General features: G+C 38.1%; 1 protein-coding gene across 1 annotated transcript in view; it reads right to left on the reverse strand.

Annotated features, from left to right (window-relative positions):
• MLLT3 (MLLT3 super elongation complex subunit) overlaps positions 1–26,726 on the reverse strand; it is a 104,522-nt gene that overhangs the window by 42,273 nt on the left and 35,523 nt on the right. The window contains exons 3-4 of the mRNA XM_072359510.1: positions 5,858–5,940; positions 1,871–2,014 (exon numbers count right to left, since the gene is read on the reverse strand). Of these exons, the coding sequence (XP_072215611.1) occupies positions 1,871–2,014; positions 5,858–5,940 (227 nt within the window). The remainder of the gene's footprint in view (positions 1–1,870; positions 2,015–5,857; positions 5,941–26,726) is intronic.

The following is a 26,726-nucleotide window of genomic DNA, read 5'->3' on the forward strand; positions in this document are numbered from 1 at the left end:
AGGAAAGACTACTGATGTGGTCTCCCTAGACTTCAGCAAAGCCTTTAACACTGTCTCCCACGGTATTCTCCTGCAGAAGCTGGCAGTCCATGGCTTGGATGGGTACGCTCTTGGCTGGGTAAGGAGCTGGCTGGAGGGCCAGGCTCAGAGAGTGGTGGTGAATAGAGTTAAATCCAGCTGGTGGCCAGTCCCCAGGGGTCGGTGCTGGGGCCTGTCCTCTTCAATATCTTTATTGATGACCTGGATGAGGGCATTAAGTGCACCTTCAGTAAGTTCGCAGATGACACCAAGTTGGCTGGGAGTGTGGATCTGCCTGGGGGTAGCGAGGCCCTACAGAGGGATCTAGACAGGCTGGAGAGATGAGCTGAAGCCAATAGGATGAGGTTCAACAAGAGCAAATGCTGCATCCTGCACTTTGGCTACAATAACCACAGGCAGTGCTATAGGCTTGGGGTTGAGTGACTGGAAGACTGCGTAGAGGAAATGGACCTGGGGGTATTGACTGATGCTCAGTTGAACATGAGCCAACAGTGTGCCCAGGTGGCCAAGAAGGCCAATGGCATCCTGGATTGCATCAGAAACAGTGTTGCCAGCAGGAGCAGAGAGATGACTGTTCCCCTGTACTCAGCACTGGTGAGGCGGCACCTCCAGTACTGTGTCCAGTTTTGGGCCCCTCACTGCAAGAAAGACATAGGCCCTGGAACATGTTCAGGGAGGGGCGACAGAGCTGGTGAGGGGTCTGGAGCACAGACCAAATGAGGAGCGGCTGAAGGAGCTGGGAATGTTCAGCCTGGAGAAGCGAAGGCTCAGAGGAGACCTTGTTACTATCTATAACTTCCTGAAGGGAGGTTGTAGTGAGCTGGGGGTTGGCCTCTTCTCTCGTGTCATTAGTGACAGGACAAGAGGGAATGGTTTCAAGCTGCGGCAGGGGAGATTCAGGCTGGACATTAGGAAATATTACTTCTCGGAAAGGGTGGTAAGGCACTGGAATGCACTGCCCAGGGAGGTGGTGGAGTCACTGACCCTGGGGGTGTTCAAGGAACGATTGGGTGTTGTGTTGAGGAACATGGTTTAGTGGGAGCTATTGGTAATAGGTGAATGGTTGGACTGGATGATCTTTTAGGTCTTTTCCGACTTTGGTGATTCTATGATTCTATGACTGCCTGGCCACAAAGCCAAGGCTCCAGCCTGGGGGGTTTCATGCCCCAGCTGAGTGAAGCCCTGAGCAGCCACTCTTGAGCCCCAGCAGAGCAAGGAGCGTTGATCCAGCCAGAATGAGTGTTCTGTTATTGTGTAAAAGTAGCACTGTGCTGTACTGAGTACTACTAAGTACACTTAGTAGAGTGATTTCCACCAACAGACAAAATACAAGTATATTCCTGAAGTTCTAACCCTCTGCACCTTATAAAATGGCTAACTTACTTTGGGATTTTTTGTACCCATTAATTCTACAAATATGTGAAGAAGTCTTGGTTCATTTTCTGGTTCAGAGTATTCATACATTATATAAATTCCAGTGTGTTTATTAATAATTACTTTCTAAGTTGCTCAACTACTATTGAATTCATTTTGTGTTATGTAGAACCATTTACCTTTGAAAGAGAGAAATTTTATGTTCTTTTTGTCTAACTCTCATCACAACAGCTCTGCTATACTTTATCTCTGGAGTGGCAAGCAAGCAATGCTTCATGTATAAGGCCTAAGTAGAATCAAACACGAATCATTTCATTGTTAAGAGGAATCTACTACATTAATAACAAGAACACTTCACTTAGTTGCACCGCCTGGTCAACCTTTTTAACAGTAATAATGCACCAGCAATGAGCAGCAAAATCTTTGTAACTGCTTTTGACGTGGGTGCAGGACTCACCCCTCCTGCCTTTAGCAGCTTTCTTCTGAATTCCTCTGTCGGGTTGTTGAATGTGAGCTTTTCACAGCGGAGGTGATTTACAGGTGGGTGGCCTTCAAGATGCAGGAATAAGTCATAGTCAAATCGAACTTTCTTAGGTTCTTCCTGAGGGTTGAAAATAACCAGATAAAAAAGGTCTAACACCAAAACTAAAACAAGGGCTACATCAGTCTGTAAATTAAAATTAGATCATTTTTAACCATTCTCCGTGTTCTGAGATACATGATAGAATTTACCAAGCATCTGCTGGGCTACAGTAAATCAGAGAAGGTCCTATCAGCCCATCATAATACCTGGGAAAATGCAAGACCTTCCAGCTGTCTTGACAAAGCTTATTTGAAGGTGCTGTCTGGCACAGGCTAAAGACATACACAAAAGCAAGTATCACGATTCAGCTGGCACAAAGTAATTCAGTCACCAACACAATCATTTCTGAGCTATAGGTAATACAGGAGATGCTGCAATAAATCCTTGGATAAATTTTCCTCCACAAATTCAAAAAGGTTGTAAGGGTAAGATTGAAACTTCCACAGCAAATTATATTTGACTCATAAACATGGTGTCTGTATTTACTAATGGAACTTCATTTCCTTGAACCAAATTGGGCAGCAAGATTTCAAGTATTCCACCACAGCGTCCAAGCATTAAAAAATTCTTTGCCACTATAATGAAAAAAAGACAAATGTTCCCTGTACCAATATGGAGAGAAAAAGAACAGGAAAAACAAATTTATCTTGGACAGAATCAAATGCTCTGCTATTCTGAGAAATCCTCAGCTGGAAAAGGACACTACTGTGACCATACAGATTTGAATTGCTAATACCAGAGAAAAGACATTAAGCATATTTTGTGTAACACATTTACACAGATGTGTTCTAGACACTGTATAAAACTTCAGTGCTCTTCTAAAGCAATACCAAGTAGCCCTTTCTCCAAAGGTCCAATGTGCCAAAGAAGGCACAAAACCAATGACAGTCTTAAAGCAGAACACAAGCAAAAAGCCAAAAAAGGGAACCACAGGGGAGGAGGAGGGAAGAGATGCAGCAAAATTTCAGCATATAAACAACAGTGCATCTAATCTGTGTTGTTCTGTTCAGTGACAAACATTCCCAGCACTCAAAACAAAAACAAAAACAAACAAAAACCCACCAAAAAAAAAAAAAAAAACAGAAAAAACACATTAAAATGTTCAGTTTAGATTCAGGATATTAAGGATATGAAGAATAGGAAGCATAAAAGTCTCAGGTTTTCAAATACAGGCAAGGGATATCCTCAGTATCTTGTCTCTAAATATGAAACAAAGACTACAACAAGGGAGCTGAGATGAAAAGCTTGCAATAGCTTATTTTTTGATGGCTGAAAAGAGTAGTTGCCTTATACTGGCTGTTTTCTTGATAGTATTCAAAGGCAGTCATGGATGAAGATATTTCTTATAACAGATAAACACATGATTTCTTGCAGAAAAAAGGAAGACTGAACCACAGAAAATTGTGACATGGGTATAGGCAATCAGTATCAGCAGCTTTGTCATAAAAGTTATAAAAAAAGCATAAACGGAGTCCTCAAAGAAATCTGTGGAAAGTTTGATGAACTTAAGTAATAATTTCAAGGCAGACTTCCACTAAATATGTCACTCCCTGTACCATTGCCAATAATTCAAAACAGCGAAGTCCTGACAGTGAAAGCAGAATATACTGCAGTTTATGAGCCTTATCCTAAACTGACTGCAATTTCCAGAGTAGAAGACTTTCAACCTAAAGACTTCTTCCAAGGAACATGTCTCAGTGGCTAGCAGCTATACTTTGAGGGTTATTGTATTTGTGGCATGGGATGTTTGTTATTTCCATAATCTTTTAACACGCGGAATGTTTTTTGTCAAGTTAAAATGCCTATTAGATTTCCGACCAATTTTTACTTAGTCCTGGCAAGAGGAACAGTTTCATCCTCCATTGTCCATGTGGCATCCTGTACCACTGCCTTCTCTCCTCATTAGGGCTCTTTCTGAACCAGAAATTGAAAGGTTATCTACCTTGAATATGTGATGATGGTCTGTCTCCTCTTCCTCCTTCTAGCTCCTCTTTTTCTCTACTGGAATACCTGTGAAGTGGCTTGGAGGAGGAAGAGAAACTGAACCAGGAGAAAGCAGTAATTTGCCTCAGGAATGCCAGCTCAACTTTTTTGCCACTTCATCATATTGCACCAAGCCCAGGAAAGGGTATGATGCTGCAGCTGCATGAAGAGCTAGCTGACTCACAGTCCAACTGCTGCTCGTTGTATTCTGTAACACCAAAATAGGGGCAGGGGATGTTTGCAAACTTCCTAATTCCACATGCTGCTTGAGGGTGAGGTGAGTTGTAATCACTGATGCCCTCTTGATTTCAGTCTAAGCCACAACTCCTGCTGGAGAACTCCTGAGACTTGCAGGTCTCCACAGTCAAAGGCAGCCAAAATTCTGAGTGGAAAACAGAAAAAGAAATGTAGTGGGGGAAGCCTTCTGCAAAGATTCTTCAATGAATCACTGTCTTCTGATTTTGTTATGGGTCTGCCTGGTTATGGGATGGCCTCTTAACAGATGAGTTAAAATGCACACCAAAAAAAGCCAGCCAACTCAATGAAGCAGTTCAGTTTCCCTTTCCAACAGCAGATGGAGTAGAATGAGCCCTTTTCCTCACAGATTGATACAGGGAACATTTCAGAATTAACTCCCAAACCTACTACTTAGAATGTGCTCAGCAGAATTATCTACACCTCACACCTTAGCAGAGTTTCTGTGGAAGGCAGAAGAATAATGGAACATCTTCCTGAAGGCAAACAGAACTAACCAAGTTGTACTCTAAACTGAATTTTAAGTGTGTGCATTTCCAGAAGACTTATTACCCATTTTCACTTGTTTTTAAGCTTTACACAAAGCAGTTGTCATTTTACGGAAGGTGAAATACTGACTTCATTAAAACAATCTTACATTAAATCATGGAATTATAAAAATACCTATGTAAGTACCTTTGAAGCATGCATGAAGTAAAACAAAAGGTCCAAATGTCAAAGCACAGAAGGAATCCAAAATACTGAAATTATTAAAATTCTGCGCATTAAGTCCACAAAATTATTAGAGCTTCTTCTTTAATTCTACCCAAGACGAGTTCTTTTAATCCAAACAAGTCATTTAGTTGCAATACAGAATCCTCCTAGGTACTTTGTCATAAAAGTTATAAAAAAATATAAAAAGTTATATATATATATTATATATATATATAATATAATATATATTATATATATATATTATATTAAAAAAATTAAAAGAAATCTCTGTATTTGCTACCTGGGGAACTGCAAACTAAGTATAGTATTTACTTTCACATTAAATTTGAGATCTCACAGTAATGCAAATGTTTTAGAATGGCACAAGCTTTGTTTCTAAACCATGCCCCCAGTTAAAAGAATGTCTTTTTTTTTTCAGACTGAGGTTGCAATATGAAAAAGGCTCTTCATGAAAGACCAAAAATGAACAAACTATAAATATCGGCAATACTTAAAATAGTACAATGGGTTCATTATGAATTCACTGTGATCAAGATCAGCTTCCTCTCCTCAAGTTTTTTAAGTGGCTCTCGAGCTTCCTGAAGCACTATTTAAAGCCTGTCTACTTCTTAGTAGGAGTAGTTATCCTTCTAATTACTGAATAATTCAGCTTCTGAACTTCATCAAGTTATCCTAAGTTTTAAGTGTTGTCTACTAAACACAGTTAGACATGCATAAAAGTTACAGTGAATTATGGAACAGCACTTTGAAATATATCTTTAAACCTACATTCAGTATTTGTGAATTAAAATATATGTACTTGAAGACATGTATATGCTTGGTTGAGTTTTACTTCTCTCCTTGGATGTTACGTTGTTGCTGTTTGTTTGTTTTTTCCGCTTTTAAATGAACAAATATGCAATTCCATACCTTATTTTTGAAGTAAACCTCAATTGGCAAAATGAAACCAGCATAACCAGATTCTTCAACTTTGTAGGGTGGATCCTTGCACACTGAAACAGAGAAAAAGCCTGTATTTAACAAAGAACATTTAAAAACAGAATATGTGAGCAAATAATCTGCAGCAAGACTTTCATGAAAGCACCACTACAAAATTACGCACACACACAGTAGGACACATCTTTGCATACATCAACATGAATTTTGTAAGCACATTGCTCCTGTCAATACACAACCTACAGTTTAGGGAGAGCAGTGTGTATACATAAAATACATACAAGTTTTTCAGTTCCTTCAGTCTCTTTAAACACAAGAACCAAGGGATATCAACACCTGGTGGACTCACTGGATATGAAGACACTGCAACGGCAGAAGTGCACTTAGCACTGGCTATCATAAGGCCTCTCAAAATTAAAAAAAAAATAAAAAAGAATAAAACTGCCAACACATTCTCCAGGGTACTATCAGTACCTCAGCCTTCTGAGGAAATGCAAGCCTAGTTAATTGCAACGTAGATTAATGTAAGTTATTCCTGCTACCTCACTATTCACCTCCTATTTTGTTGGCATTAACCCTGCACAGGGAAGTCAAAAATAAGGGAGACTCCAAGTCTTTGCTAACCTGCTGCAACTGAGTTGGCTACTCAGTTTTCTCCAGACAATCAATGAAAAGAGAGAAGAATTTAAGAAAAGCAAAGGAAAAATAATCTTTTCCTGACTTGTTATCAACACCGTTCTCTTAAAAACAAAGAACTTATTTTGCCTCTCTTGGCAGGAAGAGAAGACCTGTAGTTTATAAGATAAGATTTGAAAAGATTCTGAAGAAAATATTTAGATAATAGGTTGAAACTGAGAGGTGGATTCAGACAGAAGCAGCTTTTGAGTTATAAATTAAGCATTTTATCTTAGAATCTCAAAGAAATATTACTTCATACTGACATCCCTCCTTATGAGAGCTGACCAGCATCTGAAAATGTAAATACAGCAGCCCTAAGCACAGTTAGGGATTATAGCAATATATACTGACAACGTTTCAGCCAGGGCAGTAGCCCTCCTTCTTCTTCAGAATCAGAAGATAACTTGAGGAAAAAGCCTTTGGGATGTTGTTTGAATGCCCACACAGATGTAAATGTAGGACACTGAAAGCCACTTACAAAAGTAGAAAATGATTAAACATCAGATATTTATAAACTGTAATAATACATATTTGGTTCACAGATTTCAGGCTCCATTGAATGGCATGCCAGAAATCACCTTCCATTTTAAGAAATAAAAGTCACAGCACTATTTTACCAAGAATTGTATTGGTGCAGAAAACACTGACAGACTTTATATTTATATATATATACGTATATGTGTGTGTGTATATATATATATATATATACACACACACACATATACGTGTATATGTATATATGTATATATGTATATATATACACACACACACGCATGTATATATATGTGTATGTATGTATATATAGAATATACATATAGAATCATAGAATCACCAAGGTTGGAAGACCTAAATGATTATCCAGTCCAACCATTCACCTATTACTAATAGCTCCCACTAAGCCATGTCCCTCAACACAACATCCAGTCTTCCCTTGAACAGACTATCTATCTACCTATATAGATATTATTCTCTACCTCATATCTCTCTTCTTTCACACTTGCACAACTTTTAGCAAATCAGAGTTTCACATCACAGTTCTGAAAACGAAGTTTGTTATACTTGCAGACATTGTTGAAACTTCGATGACGGGTTACAAAATGTACATGCAAATTATTCTGAGTGTCTTCCCAGACTGAAAGATGGGCAGAAAATTCTACAATCTGAATTACATTGCATATCTACAAACTGTATTACATTGCATATATAGTAGACTGCAGCTAAGTTGAAAGCTAGAACATTATTCTCACCTTTCTTGTAGGCTTTTAATATATATACCAGCAAAAGCAACATGCCTGTGCAGCCTGAATTAGGACTCACTGGCATAAACCCTTTTTTGTTTTAAAACTATCACAGCTGGCAACCAGGGCTCCTGCAACAGCATATGTAAGTTAGCCAGCAGCTAACAACCACCCAGTTTGGTGAGAGGAGAAGAGAGAGGTGGTTCACCTAACTGCTATCACAGAAGATACAGACCAAAAAGTAACAGAAAAGGAAAAATAGAGTAGTGGTGTAGAAAAAGAAGAAATGACTGATACATCTTGGCTGTCCGGTGACGTGCCCTGTGACTAGAAAAAGGGAAATATCACTCCTGTTTTTACAAAGGGCAGAAATGAAGACCCGAGGAACTACAGACTGGTGAGCCTTGTGTCCATGCCTGGGAAGATCAGGGAGCAGATCCTCCTGTAAGCTACATTATCTGTGTGGTCTGGGACAGCCAAGGGTTGATGAAATAATCCTTTCTTTCCCGTATCTGGTTTGAATAGGTGGCCCAACTTCAATGCTGTCTCAATAATAATTAAGACCCTACAGATTACTACAGATCCAGTGAAAAATTAGTTCCTTCACTGAGAAAGCAGTTCCAGAGAATATCATCACTGCAGTGCAATGGGAAGCAGCCACCGGTATATGGTCTCATCTCAGGAGAACTATAAGGCCCAAGAGAACTGAAGAGAAAAATAAAAGAGGCAAATTTCATTGAGTTCAGTGCTCACAGAACAAGCACATTTCATCTCTTGTGTAGAACAATACAGAGTTCATGATACTACATCAGAATGCAGGATCTTTTCCATGAGTGAAAGCTTTAATCTAAAGTACTTGTAAATGTATGTGCTAAACATAGATAGACCAGATTCCCTGAAGCAATTTTTCATGCAATTTCAACATAAATGCTGGGGAAGCATATTTATATGTGCATAGATGTGCCACTGCACGGGTACTGACTTACAGTAATATGCAAATCTCAGGTGTTCACCTGCACTACCTAGTCATTTAATTTCCCCTGATAGAGGGCTATTCATACACTCAGCTGCAGTCCTAGCTGTATTAAAAACAAAAAACACTTCAAGAACTGTAGGAATAGTCAGAAGTACATTGCCTAATGCTTTTTAAACAAAACATGCCTTTCAGAGACCACAAACAAAGTATCAATGTGCATTTTAAGATGAAAATTGCAGTAACAACATCAGCATTATCGAGACAATTTTATTAACAAGGATTTCTTCTCTATGTGACTTCAGTACCTGGTTCAGTACTGTTCCCTATCACGCTCATTATCACAAATAGATGTGAGCACATAGCTCTCATCAATGCACTTTACAACTCAGTTCTGCTGGTAACATCAGCATAATGACATACACAAAATTACAGCAAGCCAGGGCAGGAGTCTGTAAGTTCTAAATTATGTATGTCTTCTACTTGTCAGGGCAATATGCCTTGTCTACAGCTCACATTAATGGACTAAACCATTTATTTCAAATAGTTTGCTTCTTTAATGCACAAGTGAAGCATTATGTTTAAGCACACATTCCCATGCACTGTGTCAGACATAACTGACACCTGAAGAACAGCTGTAAACCAAAACATGAAGATGTATTTAAGTAATAGTAACAACACTGAGGCCCACACAGATTACAATAACAAAACTGTGGTAATAACCATTAGTTTTATAGCTTTAAGAAGAGATTTGTTTGCCACTCCACCGGTCAAACACTTTGTGTTTATTCCTTGATGAAAAATATGGTCAGAAACAGTAAGTCAAGACAGTTCATTTCTAGTAGGGCTATGCAGAATTATAACTGTTACAATTCACACCCATTTTGTGCACCCTACAGGACAGATGTAGTGGGCCTTGCAGGTGTTTTTATAGATTCCTGCCTATAATTTGCTCACACTGGTCACTGTCTCATTAACGTTTCCTGCTAATTATCATCTTCATCAAAATAAGTGTCACAAATGAACAGCATTAATTTTCAGATGAAAGCAGACTACAGTACCAAGCCAGCTTTAAGTACTTGGCTGCGATTTCCATGAAAAATCTTTTAGCTTGGTACCCCAGCTGGTGGGCTCCAGTGCTCTGACTCTACAAAATGAGGCAAGAAAGATGGCGTGTGTTGTACCCTAGTTTTGGGCACATCTCAGCCATTAATACTAACAAATTGCTAGACAGGTTCAAACAACAGCTAGCTAAAAGTACTAGGTTGAGTATGGTTTAAGTGGAAGCTCATGCCAGGAATACAGTGTTCCAATTTGCTTAATAACTTATGCTGACAAGTCTTTCATGAAACACACAGAACACTGAAGCAAAATTACCTATAGAGATCTAAGGGAAAATTAACATTAAGATTTCAGCATTGTATTTACAATTGCATTAAATTTCCTACCCCACATACCGAACTGCCTACATTCCTACCATTTCACAACAAAAGGGAATCCTAACAAGGCTGGGGAGTAACACTCTCTGTATAAAGTGTCTACATGTCTACAGGTCAACCATGGTAGCTAGTGATGGTCATCAGGGGAAATGTTTTCAAAGCAAAAGAGGGGAGATTTAGATTGGACATTAAGTTTTTTACAGTACAGGTGGTAAGGCACTGGCATGGGCTGTCCGTAGATGTAGTGGATATCCCATCCTTGGAGGCATTCATGGTCAGGTTGGACAGGGTTCTGTGCACTGTTCTAGATTCCTGTTCACTGCAAGGGAGTTGGACTAGACTATCTTTAAAGATCCCTCCCAGCTCCAACAATTCTATGGTTCTGTCGTCTTCATCAATGGAGATCAAACAGATACACAAGACAGGAAGAAAGGAAGCAGAAAATCTTCTGTCACATCCAACAGTGTTTTCCATATCCAAGTATCGCTCAGCGACTTAGCTCAGCACCAGCCTTTAAACACTACTATGAGATCAGCAGATAGAGTTTCTTAACCACTCCAAACAAAAACAGTCAAAATAAGGTACATTTTTACACAGTTAAACACACAAGATAAATTAAAGCCAACTTAAAAGCCTGCATTTGCCCTCTTAATTCTGATTTTTCATGCCTTGAGCACAGAATTGACAATGTCTGAAGAAAAAAAAAAAGAGGGCCAGGATTAAAAAAAAACTCCACTTCAAATAACAGATTACAGAGCAACACCAGATAGCCACTAATCACCCACAGGACCTTGAAATGCCATATTAAACCCACAGATCCCACCCATTTCAGGACTTTCACCAGGAAGAAAACTGATCTTAGAAGCCCAAGAAACTACAGGCATCTAAAGATACTTTGGCACCTGCGAGCTTTCCAGCTTAATCTTCGTTATAAATGGTGCCGAGTTTGTCCTCTTGAGTCAAGTACACAAAACCACTGATCTGGATTCTGCAATTCACATGTGTGCAGCAATCCTTTATGAACAAATAATTTAATGGAAATGCCTAGGATGGTTCACAGTTCAACCCTTTCCACCTGTCTGCCCCCTCAACTTCCCTTGGTTTCCGAGAACTCATTTTCAGAGCTATCAAAATTACCCTTGAATTCAAGTGACGTCACACTCATGTCAGAACACCTCTGTCAAACCGCAAGCCAAGGCTAAGAATTTTCCATCCCATCTCTTGGTTCTCTGAGGTTATCTTACTGATCAGTAAATCATTTATTTCAACTGTAAGGTTTTTAACATTATTGAGCATATCCTTTGAATAATATCAGAAAAATTCTCTTGCAAAGGGCTGTTCCACATTAAATGCGTTTTCATCAGCCTTAGAGTGGCTGGAACAGCTCCTGAGCTGAAGCTGGAGGCTGTTGTAGCAGATTCCAGCAAAAGCTAAGTAGCAAAGGACATTCTTCAAAGACAGTGAAATGAGGTATTTAAAATAAGAAACAGATCAGAGATTTCACAACACCATGAAAGCTACACTATTCTGTTGCTGTTCACAAGAAAAAGAACATTTGATATAATATTAATTAATATCTAACAGCAAAATAGAGTTAGCATGACCCGATTATCCGTGGCAATAGCATTTTACACTTAAACAATATCCACTATATACCTTTATTGCATTTTGCAGTCTGCAGACAGACAGCAAAACATTTTAACTTAGGTCAGTAGGAATGTCAAGTTGCTTGTTACTCAAGTATTCAGTATTAATCACAATGATTCTTTCTTCATATCTAGTGTACTGGAAAATACAAAAAATGCTGCTTCTATCAGGAAGACTTGATAGCCTTCCTGATGTTGTTCAGAGCAGCTGCATACAAGATCATGAATACTAGTCCATATTTCATTGCTACTTTAGCAAATGCGGAGTGAGTCTAAGGGAAGGAAAACAAAAAAATAGTGTTACATATATGTTTGGTTAATACCATCCACGAGCAGATGGGGAAATAAAGTATAGTATCCTAATATAAACAACATCTATATTATATTAATATGATATACACTTAAAGCTATAGGAGTGTACAGCTAGGGTTAAAATAATTAATTATTTGCACTATGTTTATATGAATGTGTCTGTTTGCTCTGGCTTTCACTCAACATTTCTTGCCTAAGAACCCAACAAACCTTTTCAACTAAAAATAACCAGTAAGCACAGAGATGTCAAGTCTCTGGGCAATTCATTTTACAATAAATACAATGTAAAGTATACCCCAGGGCATAAACACAGCCTAAGGGCTGCACGTAGGCAATGCACATGTTTATTTGTTGGCATGCAGGTAATTAGCACAACAATTATATTATTTTGTCATTGAACATTTGGGGGGTAGAGAACGAGAGAACAGATTACCACATGAGCATAATGATGAATACACTGTAAAGAAGGATCATAGAAAATTCAGATTTCTACTATAGCACACTCAATTTTTATTTCTCTGCCTTTAGTAAGTACAAGATATTACTTTCTAAATGCCAAACGTAACTCATGATGGAAAAGGGAAGAGGAAGTATAGATTGGAACTTAAAAGCAGAAAATCTTCAAAGCAGTACGTGGTCTAATCCCCAGTAATTGATTTTGTTCTAAGCCAATTCCAGCACAAAGTGAACAAATGGTTTTAAAAAATCCTCACCTTAAAAAAAAAAAAAAAAAAAAAAAAGCTACATTCATGGGACTCTATTTGTATTACTAATCTGCTGGTAATCTGTAAAACAGTAACAAAAATAAAGTGACAACACTGTCCAAATATACGTTTGATAGATTTTGTCTAGGGATTTGTCTAAGAAAGCAAACTGCTTTCCTAGGCATTAAAGCCATTTGTTCTGCACTCTTTCAACTCCATTTTCAAGAATGCCTGGGAAAAAAAGTAGACAAAACTACATTTGCAAATTCGTCTTTTTCTTCAAAAGAGTAAACAAAACAAAACAAAAAAAAGACTACAACCACTGACTGAAATAATATTTGATTGCTTATATATTATTAAGTAAAAATATTTTCCAGCTCAGAAGCAAAAAAAAAGTCTCTCTGTCAGAGACTTCTGATTAGGAAGGTGAATAGGCTTCAATGGTGCGTGAGAGGGGAGCGATTCCATAAGTATAACAACACCTCTAAATTCAAGCAGGCTGCAAGCAAGGCAAAAGAAAAAAAAATGAGGACCACCGATTTCACTGAATCCCTAAAGCCAAACAACTCTAAGAGACCATGCTACAGAAATAAAGAGAACAGAAATAATGCTGCTTATCAACAGAACACGATTACACATGCACAGACAAAAAACACAGTTAACGTTACTTTTCAAATGAGCCACTTTACTCTCAGATGGAAATTCAGGACTTATCTCTAAAGTCATCTTTCTAAAGAAGAGCAGTCTGGAATCTGGCTGCTGGCTCAGCTTTGAGCACCCGGTACGGTCCAAGCATCTAGAAGCCCCATCTCAACCTCTGAATTCTGTTACGGTTCACAACTAACTGAAAAAAAATAAAAATATCTTACCTTTGGAACTAATGAAACCAGACTTTCAGCAAAGATAAATGTCTAGTCTAGAATGGGAACTGTGCTTCTCAGCTTCCCTGTAAACCGTAGCCTGTTGTTGTTTCTCATAGAAGATAAACATACAGCATTCTTCCCAGTTTTCCTGTCAGTGACATTTTCATAATTCAATTGCGAAGTTGCAAGCATATCTGAACATAGATAGCTTTGCTAACAATCCTGACAAAACATCTTGGGGGTGCTTAACAGTTTCAGTTCTACAGATGTGAAGACTGTAAAGTGCTTTCTAATAGATACCAACACCTACAAAGTGCTAAAAATAATTTTTGTTACAGAATATTTCAAAATTTAGCTACAGCATTTAGACAGAAATAGCAGGCATTTTTAGAATCACTGGCAACAGTACGTTCAGATTTGTTAACTGTGCTCCAGTCCTCAATCTATAATATGATGTTCTGGTTCTACAAAACTATTTTAAGAGCATTTCAAAGAACACATCAATAAAACAGAAAAGGGGTGAAAATGTCACTACGAAACAACCCTGAAAAGAGAAAAGCATTTGTAAAGATGAAAACTAAAGAATACTTCAGTTGCACAATAGGCAGATTTTGTATAACTCTGTAGTGGGTTTAGATAGTTGAGGTGTAGGGAACAATGAGCAGCATCAATAAATACATCTCAGTCTAATCCTCAGAAGTCTTAAGAGGTGGAAGCTTACACTTCTTTTCATTCTACGTTCAAGTTTATCAAGTAGGAACTTGGTCCTGCTGTACAGTCTCAAAGATCTGCTGGGAATCTAAGGCTTGATATGTTTGAACAGCAAACTCCTTGACTTCAGAATTTGACTAGGACATTCTTGTAATAGCAGGTACTTAAAAATACTTATAGAAGAAAAGTTACATGTCCCTGTATTTCTTCAATAGCTCTTTAGTTCTCATTAAATGATCCTCAGTTAGAAATAGGAAAATGGCCACTTGAGAAATGGTTCCTCCAGGCATTACATGATAAAATGACAACAAAAATTTTGATCCCTTAAAACAAGCCAAGCCTTGTTTAATTTATATATATACATATATTTTTCACTAAATTAAACTGTAGTTCTGAAGTTCAAATAATCCAGGGCTGAGAAAAACAAAAAGTATTCATAGTTTCAACAAAGATTATTCTGTGCCATTTTAACACTGAAATCAGCACAGGGAAACAAAGAATTCTGGTTTGTACTGAACTCTCAGCTCTCACTCCCATCAAACCAATAGCCCTACAAAGCAAAGCCTAAACTGACAAAGAACACGTTAACAGAATTAATAGCTTAGGAAAGAGACTAACTCCTCTTACAATCCATCACTTAACCTTGTGAATGAGAACTCTCTATCACTTCAGTTCCAATTATTTCCTTTTGCCCATAGAAATATGTATTTGTTTCCTCAATACTCCTATGGCATGCCATTTCTCCAAGTATTTTATCTGAATAAATAACCCCTTGAAATACAACAAATAATTCATCATCTTGAACAAAAGTTGAAGTGCATGACACCAGACATACATGCAGGAAAAAAAAAAGCAGCTCACAACATCATTTCATTAGAGGCCATGACTCAAAAAAATATTGCAGAGGAATAGAAGAATTTACACTTCAGTTTTGATAAAGGGAAGGTTGATTCATTGTGTGAAGTGGAGTAATTAAAACCTGCAAAACTACATACTCCTGGCAGTAAATTGCTTCAATCTTTACAAAAGTTTCCCCTACTTCATAGAATAGTTTTAGTTGGAAGGGGCCTTTGAGATCATCTGTTTCCAACCACCCAGCTATAAAAGCAGGGGCATCTCCCACTAGACCAGGTTGCTCAAAGCCCCATCCAGCCTGGCCTTGAATGGTTGCAGAGAAGGGGGATCCATAACCTCACTGGGCAACCTGTTCCAGTGTCTCACCACCCTCGCAGTAAAGAATTACTTCTTAATATCTAATCTAAAACTACCATTTAAAGTCATTTCTGCCTGTCCATTCACTACAATTCCTTACAAAAGGCCTCTCCCCAGCTTTCCTGTGGTCTTCCAGCAGTACGGGAAGGCTGCTATAGGGTCCCCCTGGAGCCTTTCCACGAAGCCTTCCTGGAGCATTCCTACAAAAGCAGTAAAAGCCAGAAATTGTGGCTAAAATGCGAGTCCTTAACTGAGGAAAATTTAAGAGGTAGATGGAACAGAGAAAGGCAGAAAAGCTCTACTTATCCCCAAAGCTGGTCAAGGACAGACTGAGTGGGGTCAACAAGGTTAAGAGTGCTGAACTTCACATAGTAGTGCAGGTCCACTGGCCTCTTGGGAAAAGACTAACCTTTGCTACACCTTGCACTTCTAGTCCATGTCAGAGGGCTGACCCTCCACCACTGCACACCCTTCACCCCAGCAACAGAAAGACATTCGCCACTGGGCCTGGGACAGAAGTGCTCAGGCTCACTATATTTTCCATTGCTCTACATAATCTCCTGAAAGGGTTGCAAGGTTCGAAGGAGAACAATGAACTGGAGATGGATGATGAAAGGGAATTGTTCCAACAACAGAATTCCATTCAAGTTCTTAGGAACAGATTTTTGTTATTAGCAGAGGTTGAGTCACGTGCATCAGAAACTGAAGATGCTTTCCTAGCTGTTCACCAGGGTAATTCACATGGACATTCAGTGCTCTTCAGACACATCAAGTCTACCAGCAGTAGACAGAGCAGATCAATCACATGGTTGTCAAATGTGGGAAGAGACTTTCCACTAGTTTTAAGTTGTGGGACATTAAGATCTCTGCTGTACAGTAATGATTCACTCCAAGCCAGGTCCTCCAAGCAAGTCCCAGTTTAATATAATTAAGAGGAAGACTAAGAAAAGCAACAAAAGGACGGAGTGTTGAAAACACAGAACAACCAAGCATTTTTACAACTCACTCTCCAAAATGTACTTGCTGGAGAATATTTATGTATATATACCAAGGACACTGTGGTAAAAATGGTAAAAAGTATCACAGTCCACTCAAATTGTAGTATAGTCCTCATGAGAGTAGAAAATGAACATCTTGATTCCATCCAGTTGTTTACATTCCTATTAGATCTGCATAAAAGATGAAACCTCCTTTCTATTCCAGGGTAGAGTCCAGAGAATGAAGAAGTTAGCAGTGTCTTTTTCTTTCAGGAAATGTTTTACTTTAGTTAGAACAACAGACTGTACCTGATTTCGTTTTCTTTCAAGAACAATTCTAAGTGCCAAAAGCTCTTAAGCTTCTTCATATTAAAGATTTCACACATGAGCAACAAAAACATAGTAGAGCTGCCCATTTTATGGTTAGAGAAACTGGGTTCACACAGAAAGTACACTGCCCAGTAACACAACATACATGACAAAGTCAGATAAGCCCAGAACTTGAATGCCATGTCATGCTGGCACTACCTACTCCTACTTGAAGACTTAAGAGCCAAGAAAAACATCAAGAGGGGAGCTGGAGAAGAAGCACACAGATCTACAGAAAAGGAAAAATCAATGAAATAATACAGAACTCTCTAACTGGACAGACATTTCTTTTCCCTTTTAATTAAAAAGCAGGTAGCTTGTAACTTTGTAATTCTTAATGAGCTACTTTTCAACATGAGACTGCTATTCACTACATTTATTAATGACTGGTTGTAAGGCTGGGAGCACGGAGGGAAGAAAACATCTTGATAAAATAAAAGCAGATTAAGCATCAAGTAAGCATTACAAAGAAAACCAAGTGACAACATAACTTCCTACACTGAACAAAGTAATAACATACGACAGTCAATGTAGAGAAAGACATAAAACAATCTAAAATGGCACAATGTAGAACTGTAATTCCATTTTAAGTACCTATCAGTCACTACCTTAACCTACTTATGAACATTAAAAGTCAAAGCAATCGCATTGTGAATCCAGCAAGCTGGAAGATTGGCTATTTCAGTTAATTAATATGTCTCTTCTTCTACAGAGTAGCATAACTTCTCTGTGTAGCTGAGTTGCTGATACTATCTAGACAATATTTTTACTTATATGATGCCATTAGACTCAAAACCTCTTGACACCTCAAGCCAATACATTTCTGTATTTACCATCTTCAGTTTGCCCGTGAACCTTAAAAAAAAAAAAAAAAAAAAAAAAAACCAACAAAAAAAAAAAAACAGCTTATGTTAATTCCTTATATCCCAATTCCTTCCTTGGAGAAATTGCACGTGCACAACTTCTACAGTATTCAGAGGAGGTTTTATCCAAATCCACAGTCTTTGTCTGACAGTGGCCTAAGCATCAGTAATTTCATCACAGTTACCTAAATGGATCATTTTTAATGGAGACAGAGAAAACAACTGCCTTACACTTGCATAGTGATCTGTACTTATTTTCTCCTACTTGCTTTTCTCAACTCTCAGCTAACACTCTCCCCAGAGAAGTGCACAGGGACGTACAAGCATTCATAATTCTACTCCTGCTGACTATACTTCACTGCAGAAACAGCCTAAGAAATACAGCTATAACTCCTCCCAGGTGTTCAGGCAGCCTTTGCTGTCAGTGAACACTAACCCATTTTACCCTTACAAAACATGCACAATAGTGCAAGAGATGTGATGTCAGGACTCCAAAACTGTTTGTCCAACTCATCCAGGACACTAAACCAACACCAAAATTGACAATCTGAGGGTAACTTTCAGTTTTTTTCCATCTCCTTTAGGATTCTCTAAATCCTTGAAATAATTATTTTATCAGACTAAACGTTTTCAATATTCTCAATCCACAAGTTTGTGGCCAGTCATTTGGTTCTGGTTCTCCTATGGAACAGAAGTAATAACCAAAAACACTGGTCTTTTTCACCACATTTTCACTGAGAAGAGTAAAAAGGTAAAACTAGTGGAGTCAGACAGTTAAAGACATACCATACTACTAGGAAATAATTCAGATTGGGTTATGACTGGAATCTGATACCATTTAAACTCATGTAGGTAATTGTTGTTTAGTTCTTTCAATCTAGAGCTTTTCCACATGTGAGCAACTGTTCTGCATATGGAGTTAACAACTCTTTCTACCTTCTGATGCTTATGCTCTCTAGCTGACTGTAGCTGTGCTTCTGTTTCTGCTTTGCTCACCTCCCTCCAGGTGTTATACTGACACGTTTTGAGCATGGGACATAAGTGAGCTGTCACCCTCTGCAGAAGGGGCTGATTTACTCCCTTACAGCTAACTGACATTATTAGTAAGCAAAACACTGCTCTGAATTACAGAAACAAACTTTTTCTCAAAACTGCAGACCTACTCCATCTAGATTTTTTTTTTTTTTTAAATTACTTTTTTAAAATGGATATGAGGCCATGTGCCTTGAGCTTCTTCACTTTATTCCCAAGACCTCTCTACAGAGATTTCCTTTAGCATCTCACCTAGCAAGACAACCAGTTCAGCTTCCCACATTTGTGAGCAGGCATTAACACATGCCATTGTGCACCTCAGCTGATGGGTTATGAAAAAGGCCCATATGGAAAATACCAGTACCAAAATCTTGTGTTCTGTCCATCACTGATGGCACTGATTTGGGCCTGTCCTCCCTAAGGAACTAATTTTAACAAAATGTAGGGAAAAAGTAAAAAATAAATACTACCTTCAGTTCCCATCTTCCAGTAAAAACTGCATTAACCTAGCAATTGTATTCTGATCACCCTGTGAATTACAATTTTCTCCACATTCAATAAAACAAAATTTTCCCACGGGAGCCCCTAATAGGTACCACATGTATCACTATGAAACTCTCAGTGGCTAGTAGCTTATCCATCCTCGGCATCTACACATTTTTACCCTGGTTGAGTAAACTGTTGTAGTAAATTAACTACTAAGAACATTAAAGAAAAATTTGGACTCTTGGACCTTGAGATTAGGCCACAACAACAACAACAAAAGCCTCTGTAGGAAGGACACTGCTTATTTTCATTACTCAATACCTCAATACCCTCCAAGTGAAAATTTCAATCACTGGCTAATGTCCTGTGCTACTGGTTTATGCAAGTTCCAGACCACAGTCATTCTAATCTTAAGGAACAGTAACATGGATAGAAGAAGGCAATCCTCCTTCTACCCCCATGCTTTCTATACTCAGATAAATAGGGTTACTACCAACATAAGAAACACTTAAAAGAGAGATCAATGAAAATTCTTTTTGGAATCTTGATGAACCTGTTTCCTCTTATGGTCAAAATACAGTGTTCTACTGAGTTTTATTTATTTTGTTCTCTTGTCACAATATCTTGACACTGCAGCAGACCAGACACTAGAATACTGCAGTGTGACAAATGCATATTTTTGTGGGTCTGGGTCATACATAAGTTACAATATGTTCTCTGTGAAGCTTTAGGACCTTCAGTGCCAGTATTTTCTGTGCCTTCTCTTCTACAAGTTGCGTATATCATCACCATTTCTCCTTATTTGTGGACATCCTGCTGAGTTCAGTCATCTCTGTCCTCAGGATCCTGAACACAGCATACTGTGTCTCTACCTCCAGAAAACCATCTCTCTAACTTTATGTAAAGCTGTTGCATATGCTGAGCATCTTAACATTGAGGAAGAAAGTACGGAAAGATGATAGAAAACCAACTTAACATCAACACTGTAGAACTCCACAGTGTGGTTGAAGCTATGGTCTAAAAATCACCATAATGTACTCTGGAAAAATGCACATAAAGAGGTTTGCAGTATGAAAGTTCATCCTTGTGAGCTAATAATTGATGACAAAGCAGAGGCTGAAAAAGTACATTAGATTTAATTTAGCTTTCATCTTGTCAGTACCAATGAAAGATTTAGCCATAAGCCAACTCACACCATTTACTAAAGCTATCAAGTATGCATGATCTACACCCTGCTATTTTCTATCAGTAAATTGTAATTGTAATTTAGCCTGATAATTAATCCTCTGATTTCTGTAACTCTTTTTGGACACTAGGCACATATAGGTACCCACCATCCTCCAATCGATAAGAAAAAAAAAAGGCTTGATTCATGGAGAAGCATATAGTTTGCTTTAAAAAGAATATCCTGCAATTAAAAACAGTATACAAGAACAGAGTTTCACTTTAAGAACCATGTTAGTGTGAAATCTCATCATTCAGTTGAACAGGAAATTGGATATAATTTCAAACCAGCTCAATGTAAGTACAGTATTAACCTCAAATTATTTGGCCAGTGGTGATAGCTTACAGAAGGTAAGTGCTCACTCATGTTAGGATATGGCTCTTTCCACAAAGACTTGTATTTTGCTAGATTTTACAAAGGAAAATCCAAACCCAGCTCAACTAAAATATAACAGCTATTTTCCCACTAATATAAGTCTGGGGGCTTCTGAAGCTGGTTTTCTCATTTTTGTTACTTCTGTTTTCCTTTGTTTTGTTTAAGTTTGCTTTTAATTTGTTAGTTGATTGGTTTTGAATCTAAAAAGCTACATGGGATCACTTAAAAAACTGAACTATAATCACAAAATGTTTAAAGTAGGAATTTTCTGAATAGTATACATAATTTGTCCTTTTACTACAACAAAGGATAAAAGAGAAGTAAACATTCAATTCAAACAGTAAAACACTGCAAATCCAACACATACTTAAGTCACAGCACAAGACTTGATATTATCACAGAACAATAATGTCATATTCAAAAGCCACTGCAGTTAAATATGTTTAGACATATGTACAGTGCAACAGCAGGGGTTAGCTAGGTCTCTCAAAAATGACAGCATTAGGATTTCTTAACAGATATCCTACCTGATTTGTTTGAGCACTGTATTGAAGATTTTGTTTCCAAGAAAAATTTATTTGCAAGCCTTACACAAGTAAGCTGCTTTCCTAAAAAGCCATTTGCTCAAATATTCTTAATCGATAAGCACATATTCCTAAGAATAAATATTTTTTTGAGCTTTTGATGCAAGTCATAAAGAGGAAACCAAAATCCTCTACACTAACAGTAGATGTTTCAATTGTGCCCTTTCTTATTAAACACTTCATTACAAGATGAGCAAGCAGAAGCTTACTCCAAGTATTTTAATTCCACTAAAATTCAAGGAGTCACAGCACTGAATGTCAGCCATTGAGGGTAGTTCAAGGGTTTCAAGAGAGAAACACAGTTCAACACAGGTACTCTTCATGGGAGTGAATCATATTTGTACAGGATAAAGTCATCCTGATTCAACTTTACTATGCACTGGTTCTTACAACATATGGTAAACAGATGTGGAAAGAAAAATATATTGGAAAGTGCTCTGTAATTGGAATCCGCAAGCAGAAAGCTAATATGATTAAATGAAAGTTCAAGTATCAGCTAATCATTTTCTATTAGTCCTCCTTACTTCTATAAAGAGAGTGCTCGCACTCAAGATACCTTGTCTTCCTATTCAGAACAGTTGTGTAATTTGCAGAAGTCTTACTTTCCACATTTTATACTATGGGGGAAAAGGGAGAGGAAAAGGGAGAGGGGGGTTAATGTGTACAGTGACAAAGTATCTATCTATCATAAGGGTAGCTGCAACAATTGAGATTTTGCCATCAGTACCCACAGATTGCATCTAGTGTGAGCAATAGCACAAGGGACAGTGTAACACTGCCATTTATAGCCTGCAATGTAATGTGCTGAAAACAGCGCAGCTAAGCACTGATTTTAAAAGCAAAGCACTATCACAGCCCCAAAAGCATCTTCCTTAGGAAAGCACCACACGCTGTCTTATCTAACTGCCAAGATTACCTGTTGTGTTCTTAAATTAGATAATTGCAACATGTGTTCAAAAACTATCCCATTTTCAGTCAAGGCATCAGCAATGCCAGAAGCATCAATAGCAGCAAGATATATTCTGTCCCACCGTTCCAGGCTGGAACAGCACCTTAGATTAAAAGATAAAATAAAAATAAAAAGCAGTTTCCTCTTCATTTTCCCAATCTCATATTGCTTTTCATCCTATTACTTCATCCACATAATTCCAATTCCTTAATGTTACTGTTGAAACCGGCTAGTATCTATGTGCCAGAAAAACTACCGCTGTGAATCCTCTGTTCACTTGCAAAAACACAATTCCATCCATGACCTCCTTCCACTCACTTTAACAAATAGTCCAGACTTTCACTATTTCATCTTAAATTCCCAAGTAAAACTGATGTAGAAATACCCTTTGCAATACCTTCTCCTTTTTACAATTTGTTTTTATGTGCAGCTGCCTGCATTAAGAGTATCGCCCACATGGCTATCTGCATCTTATCAGCTGTGGAAATGCATGTTCCATACACCCTAAATGCTCACCACATGAGTAATTTACTTACACAAATGAATATAAGTTTTTATATTATTTCACAGTCAGGAAAGTCTAACTCTCAGATATAAAAGGAATGGGAAAATAACAATTCAGTGGCAAGCTGGAAGTATCAATTTTTGTCCATCTAAAACAATTCAGCTATGATTTTCCACTTTTCCTACCAAATCACAGCAGAGTTTACAAAATTGGACTGACATAAAATGTATTCCTTCTTTGCTTCCTATGTATACATATTAACTATATAATTTATCTGTTACATTAACCAAAAGCAAACCATTTTCCACTTCTAGGGAAGGCTGCAGAAGGTCATCTCCCAGTGTCATCATTTGCACCATGGACATTATGCAGGACATCTAATAAAGAACACCAAATGCTATAGTCATGCTCTCCACTTCATGACTAACAACACTGGAGAATATTCCTTTTTCTCATACCTATACCTCACCATCTGTCGACTAAACCCATACTGACATCAGTAAAAGCACAGTTTGTATTCTCTAGGTTGGATACACACCCTGGAGAAATAGCAATACAAGGAGGGGAATGAATCACTCAACACATTTTTTTTCCTAAAAATTCAAGTTGATTCAATGAACCATTACCTACAGACCCACCCAGTGTAACACTTGGAATCTCTTCCAAGACAGAACAGTGACACCACATCAGCTAAACAGCACCAGACATACATAGTGATAGTGATGGTGGTCACCTACCAAATCTAAAGCTAATTTTCAAAGAACACAGTGATATTCAGAAATTAAGTCAGACTGATATCAAACTATATCACACATGCATTGACAGCCTCGGGAGATCCCATAAGGAGAATGCAAGTCCACACCACTCAAACAAACAAATACCAAAAAGTCACTCATCAACATAACAGAGGTCCTGATCCAAACTTATAATACAAATAGAAACTTATAATAAAAATAAAATCAGTATTTGAAGGGAGTGGATACAGGAGGGGGTACAACTGTTTACAAGGGTGGACAGTGATAGGACATGGGGGAATAGTTTCAAAATGAGACAGTGAAGGTAGTAAGAGGAAGTTTTTCCACATAGAGGGTGGTGACGCACTGGAACAGGTTGCCCAAGATGGTTGTGGATGCCCCATCCCTGGAGGGGGGCAGCCTGGTCTGGTGGTTGGTGGCCCTGCACATAGCAGGGGGGTTGGAACTAAATGATTGTTTAGGTCCTTTTCAACCCAGGCCATTCTATGAAGCTTCCAAGAAATTCTGATGCACATTCTCCAGTGAATGAAGCTTAAGTCAATGCAGTTATAATTTTACCCTAAGCTGTCTTCTAACAATCCAGAACTACCATGATCAGTAACTGCCAGTCAAATTTAGAATCACATATTGCATCTATTTTACAAGCCCAGAACTTACTTTCACTTTCGTGCAGCATTTCAGCACACATCATACATTTCTACAAACCAGTGGTGCTCAATGAAGCACTGTTCCTTTACAACGTACTTGGTCCAAACTAGACTAACAGGTACAATAGTTTCTATCCACAAAGTCTACAACTAAAGAAGGAAATCCCATCATACAGTGCCACACAATTAATTTGAATGGGAAATAAATAAATAAATAAATGAAAAAAAAAGAGCTATCCCCTGCAAGCTCTATAGCAAAAGTTTAAATGAGTTTCTTTCTCCAACAACAACAAAAAATCCAACACAGAACTATGTTAACTTATACAATTGACTGAGCATGTATTGAGGCAAGAGTGAAAGCTGTTGGTCTTGCATCTGTGTGTAACATCTTCTACTCTTGATTTTTCTAGTCCATGTTATACTATTTGTTTTATTCTCTATTTCATGTCAGAAAAGGTGTACATGCTTGAGTCACTGCTTCCGTTGGCTCCCAGCTACAACCACAAGGTGCTGCTAAATGTAATCGCGCAGTTTTAGCACTGCATTAGCAATTTTTTCAGTAACTGTAAAAAAGAATTCAGTGATAGCATTGTTATAGTTTAACACAGGTCATCTAATAGTTGTTTATGCTGTGGACAAGAAAGAATGAATGCGCGCACACACACCCTTTCTCTCCCCATCCTACTCTCCTGCAGTCAGTGACACCTGCCAGGAGAGTATGTTTATACAACTGCAACTACCTTATTATAACATGTAATAAATAAAATGTTCTATCAGTAGGGATTTTATGCCAAAGGCAGTACCACAGCCTTTAAAAGGTTGAAGGTCAAAAAGAAACCAGGAACACTGAGTCTTGTATAATCTACTGTAACATCTGTCTTTGACAGCCATAATAGAAACTGTTTTCATAGCTTAATATCTATACTGGTCTATCTACAGCATTTAAAAGTAAGTGATCAAGCAGTTCCACTTGATCCTCGATTCTAAATAAAAGGCATATCTTCCAATTGTTTTCTCCACCTCATTGTTCTGATTATATTACAGACTATCTCTGATTGCTTTGAGAGACAAAATGAACAGGAAACACCAACATTTCTTGATGATCCATAGGGAGCAGGCAGATGGACTCTCATCATACTTAAACATCCTCTGTCTCTTAAATACCAGAGACCTCAGCCAGCAGTAAAGATACATCTCCAGATATAACCGGTCAAAACTCTCAACAGCAGAAAGGGAGGGGTAGGATGAGGAGAGTTTATTCTTGTAGCACCTTTCCTGAAGTTGTTATCATAGAAAGAGAGATGTGAAAAATGAAGTAACTTATTCAGAGCAATTATTAAAAAATTATTAAGCAGCAAAGTCTGAAGAACTCTGATTCCCTGTTTAACTGTGCAAATACACTGGGCACTAGGCATTAAAATGTCCCAGTACATGGCTTCCACAGTATTGGTCACTTCCAAGTTTTAATCTTGTTGCAGTCCACATAAGCTGGTAAACATATCCAATGAAAAATGCCATTCCTCAATAAACACTGCATATGCAGTCTTATTCTCCCACCTCTCCCATTTCCTTTATGAGGCATACTATCCATTACAAAAAGCTTAGTAGCACAGCCATATTTTGGTATGAAGCAAACAAAAATAGAAAAACCACTCCAACGACATCAAAAGAGGACATACAACATCATTTATGCCTAGCTGTTCCCTCATTTATTTTCAGATCCTTAAGAACACTGTTACAACTGAAAAGAACAACTCTGGCAACCAAACAACAATCACAATGTTTGTAGCTACAAAAAGAAGTGCAAAGAGCTTTAAGAGCTAATGTTCTGTTCTCATTTCAGCCAAATGTAACTGTATGCTTACTACACATGCTTTTTATTTCTCCTGGTCTGCAAACTATTCCCATCAAATCCCAAAAGCCAGTGTTCTATTCCAAGGTCACTAAAAACACATGCTTCTCTCTCTTCCTCACTCTCTGTAAATCAGTTTTGGTAAATTTTTTTGAGGATTTTCAGTCTTCTTGAAGCAACAATAAGGCTTTTCACCATGTCAAATTGTTATTCTAAATCCCTTGAAGGCCCTTATTACTGCCTTATGGGCCTTTGTTATTGCACTGTAACTGCTACCTTCCAAAACTGCTTTCTATCAAGCTTGTCCACAGCCACTTCGAAAAACTAGTCAGGAAAATGTGCCAGTCTTGTATTCTGAATGGCCCAATGCACGAGGATATGTTTTTAATCAGACTAGTGAAAGAGATGGCCAGCTACTCATTCCCTGCTAACTCATGTCTCTGACTC

The sequence above is a fragment of the Excalfactoria chinensis genome, chromosome Z (assembly GCF_039878825.1).
Source record: "Excalfactoria chinensis isolate bCotChi1 chromosome Z, bCotChi1.hap2, whole genome shotgun sequence".
NCBI lineage: Eukaryota > Metazoa > Chordata > Aves > Galliformes > Phasianidae > Excalfactoria > Excalfactoria chinensis.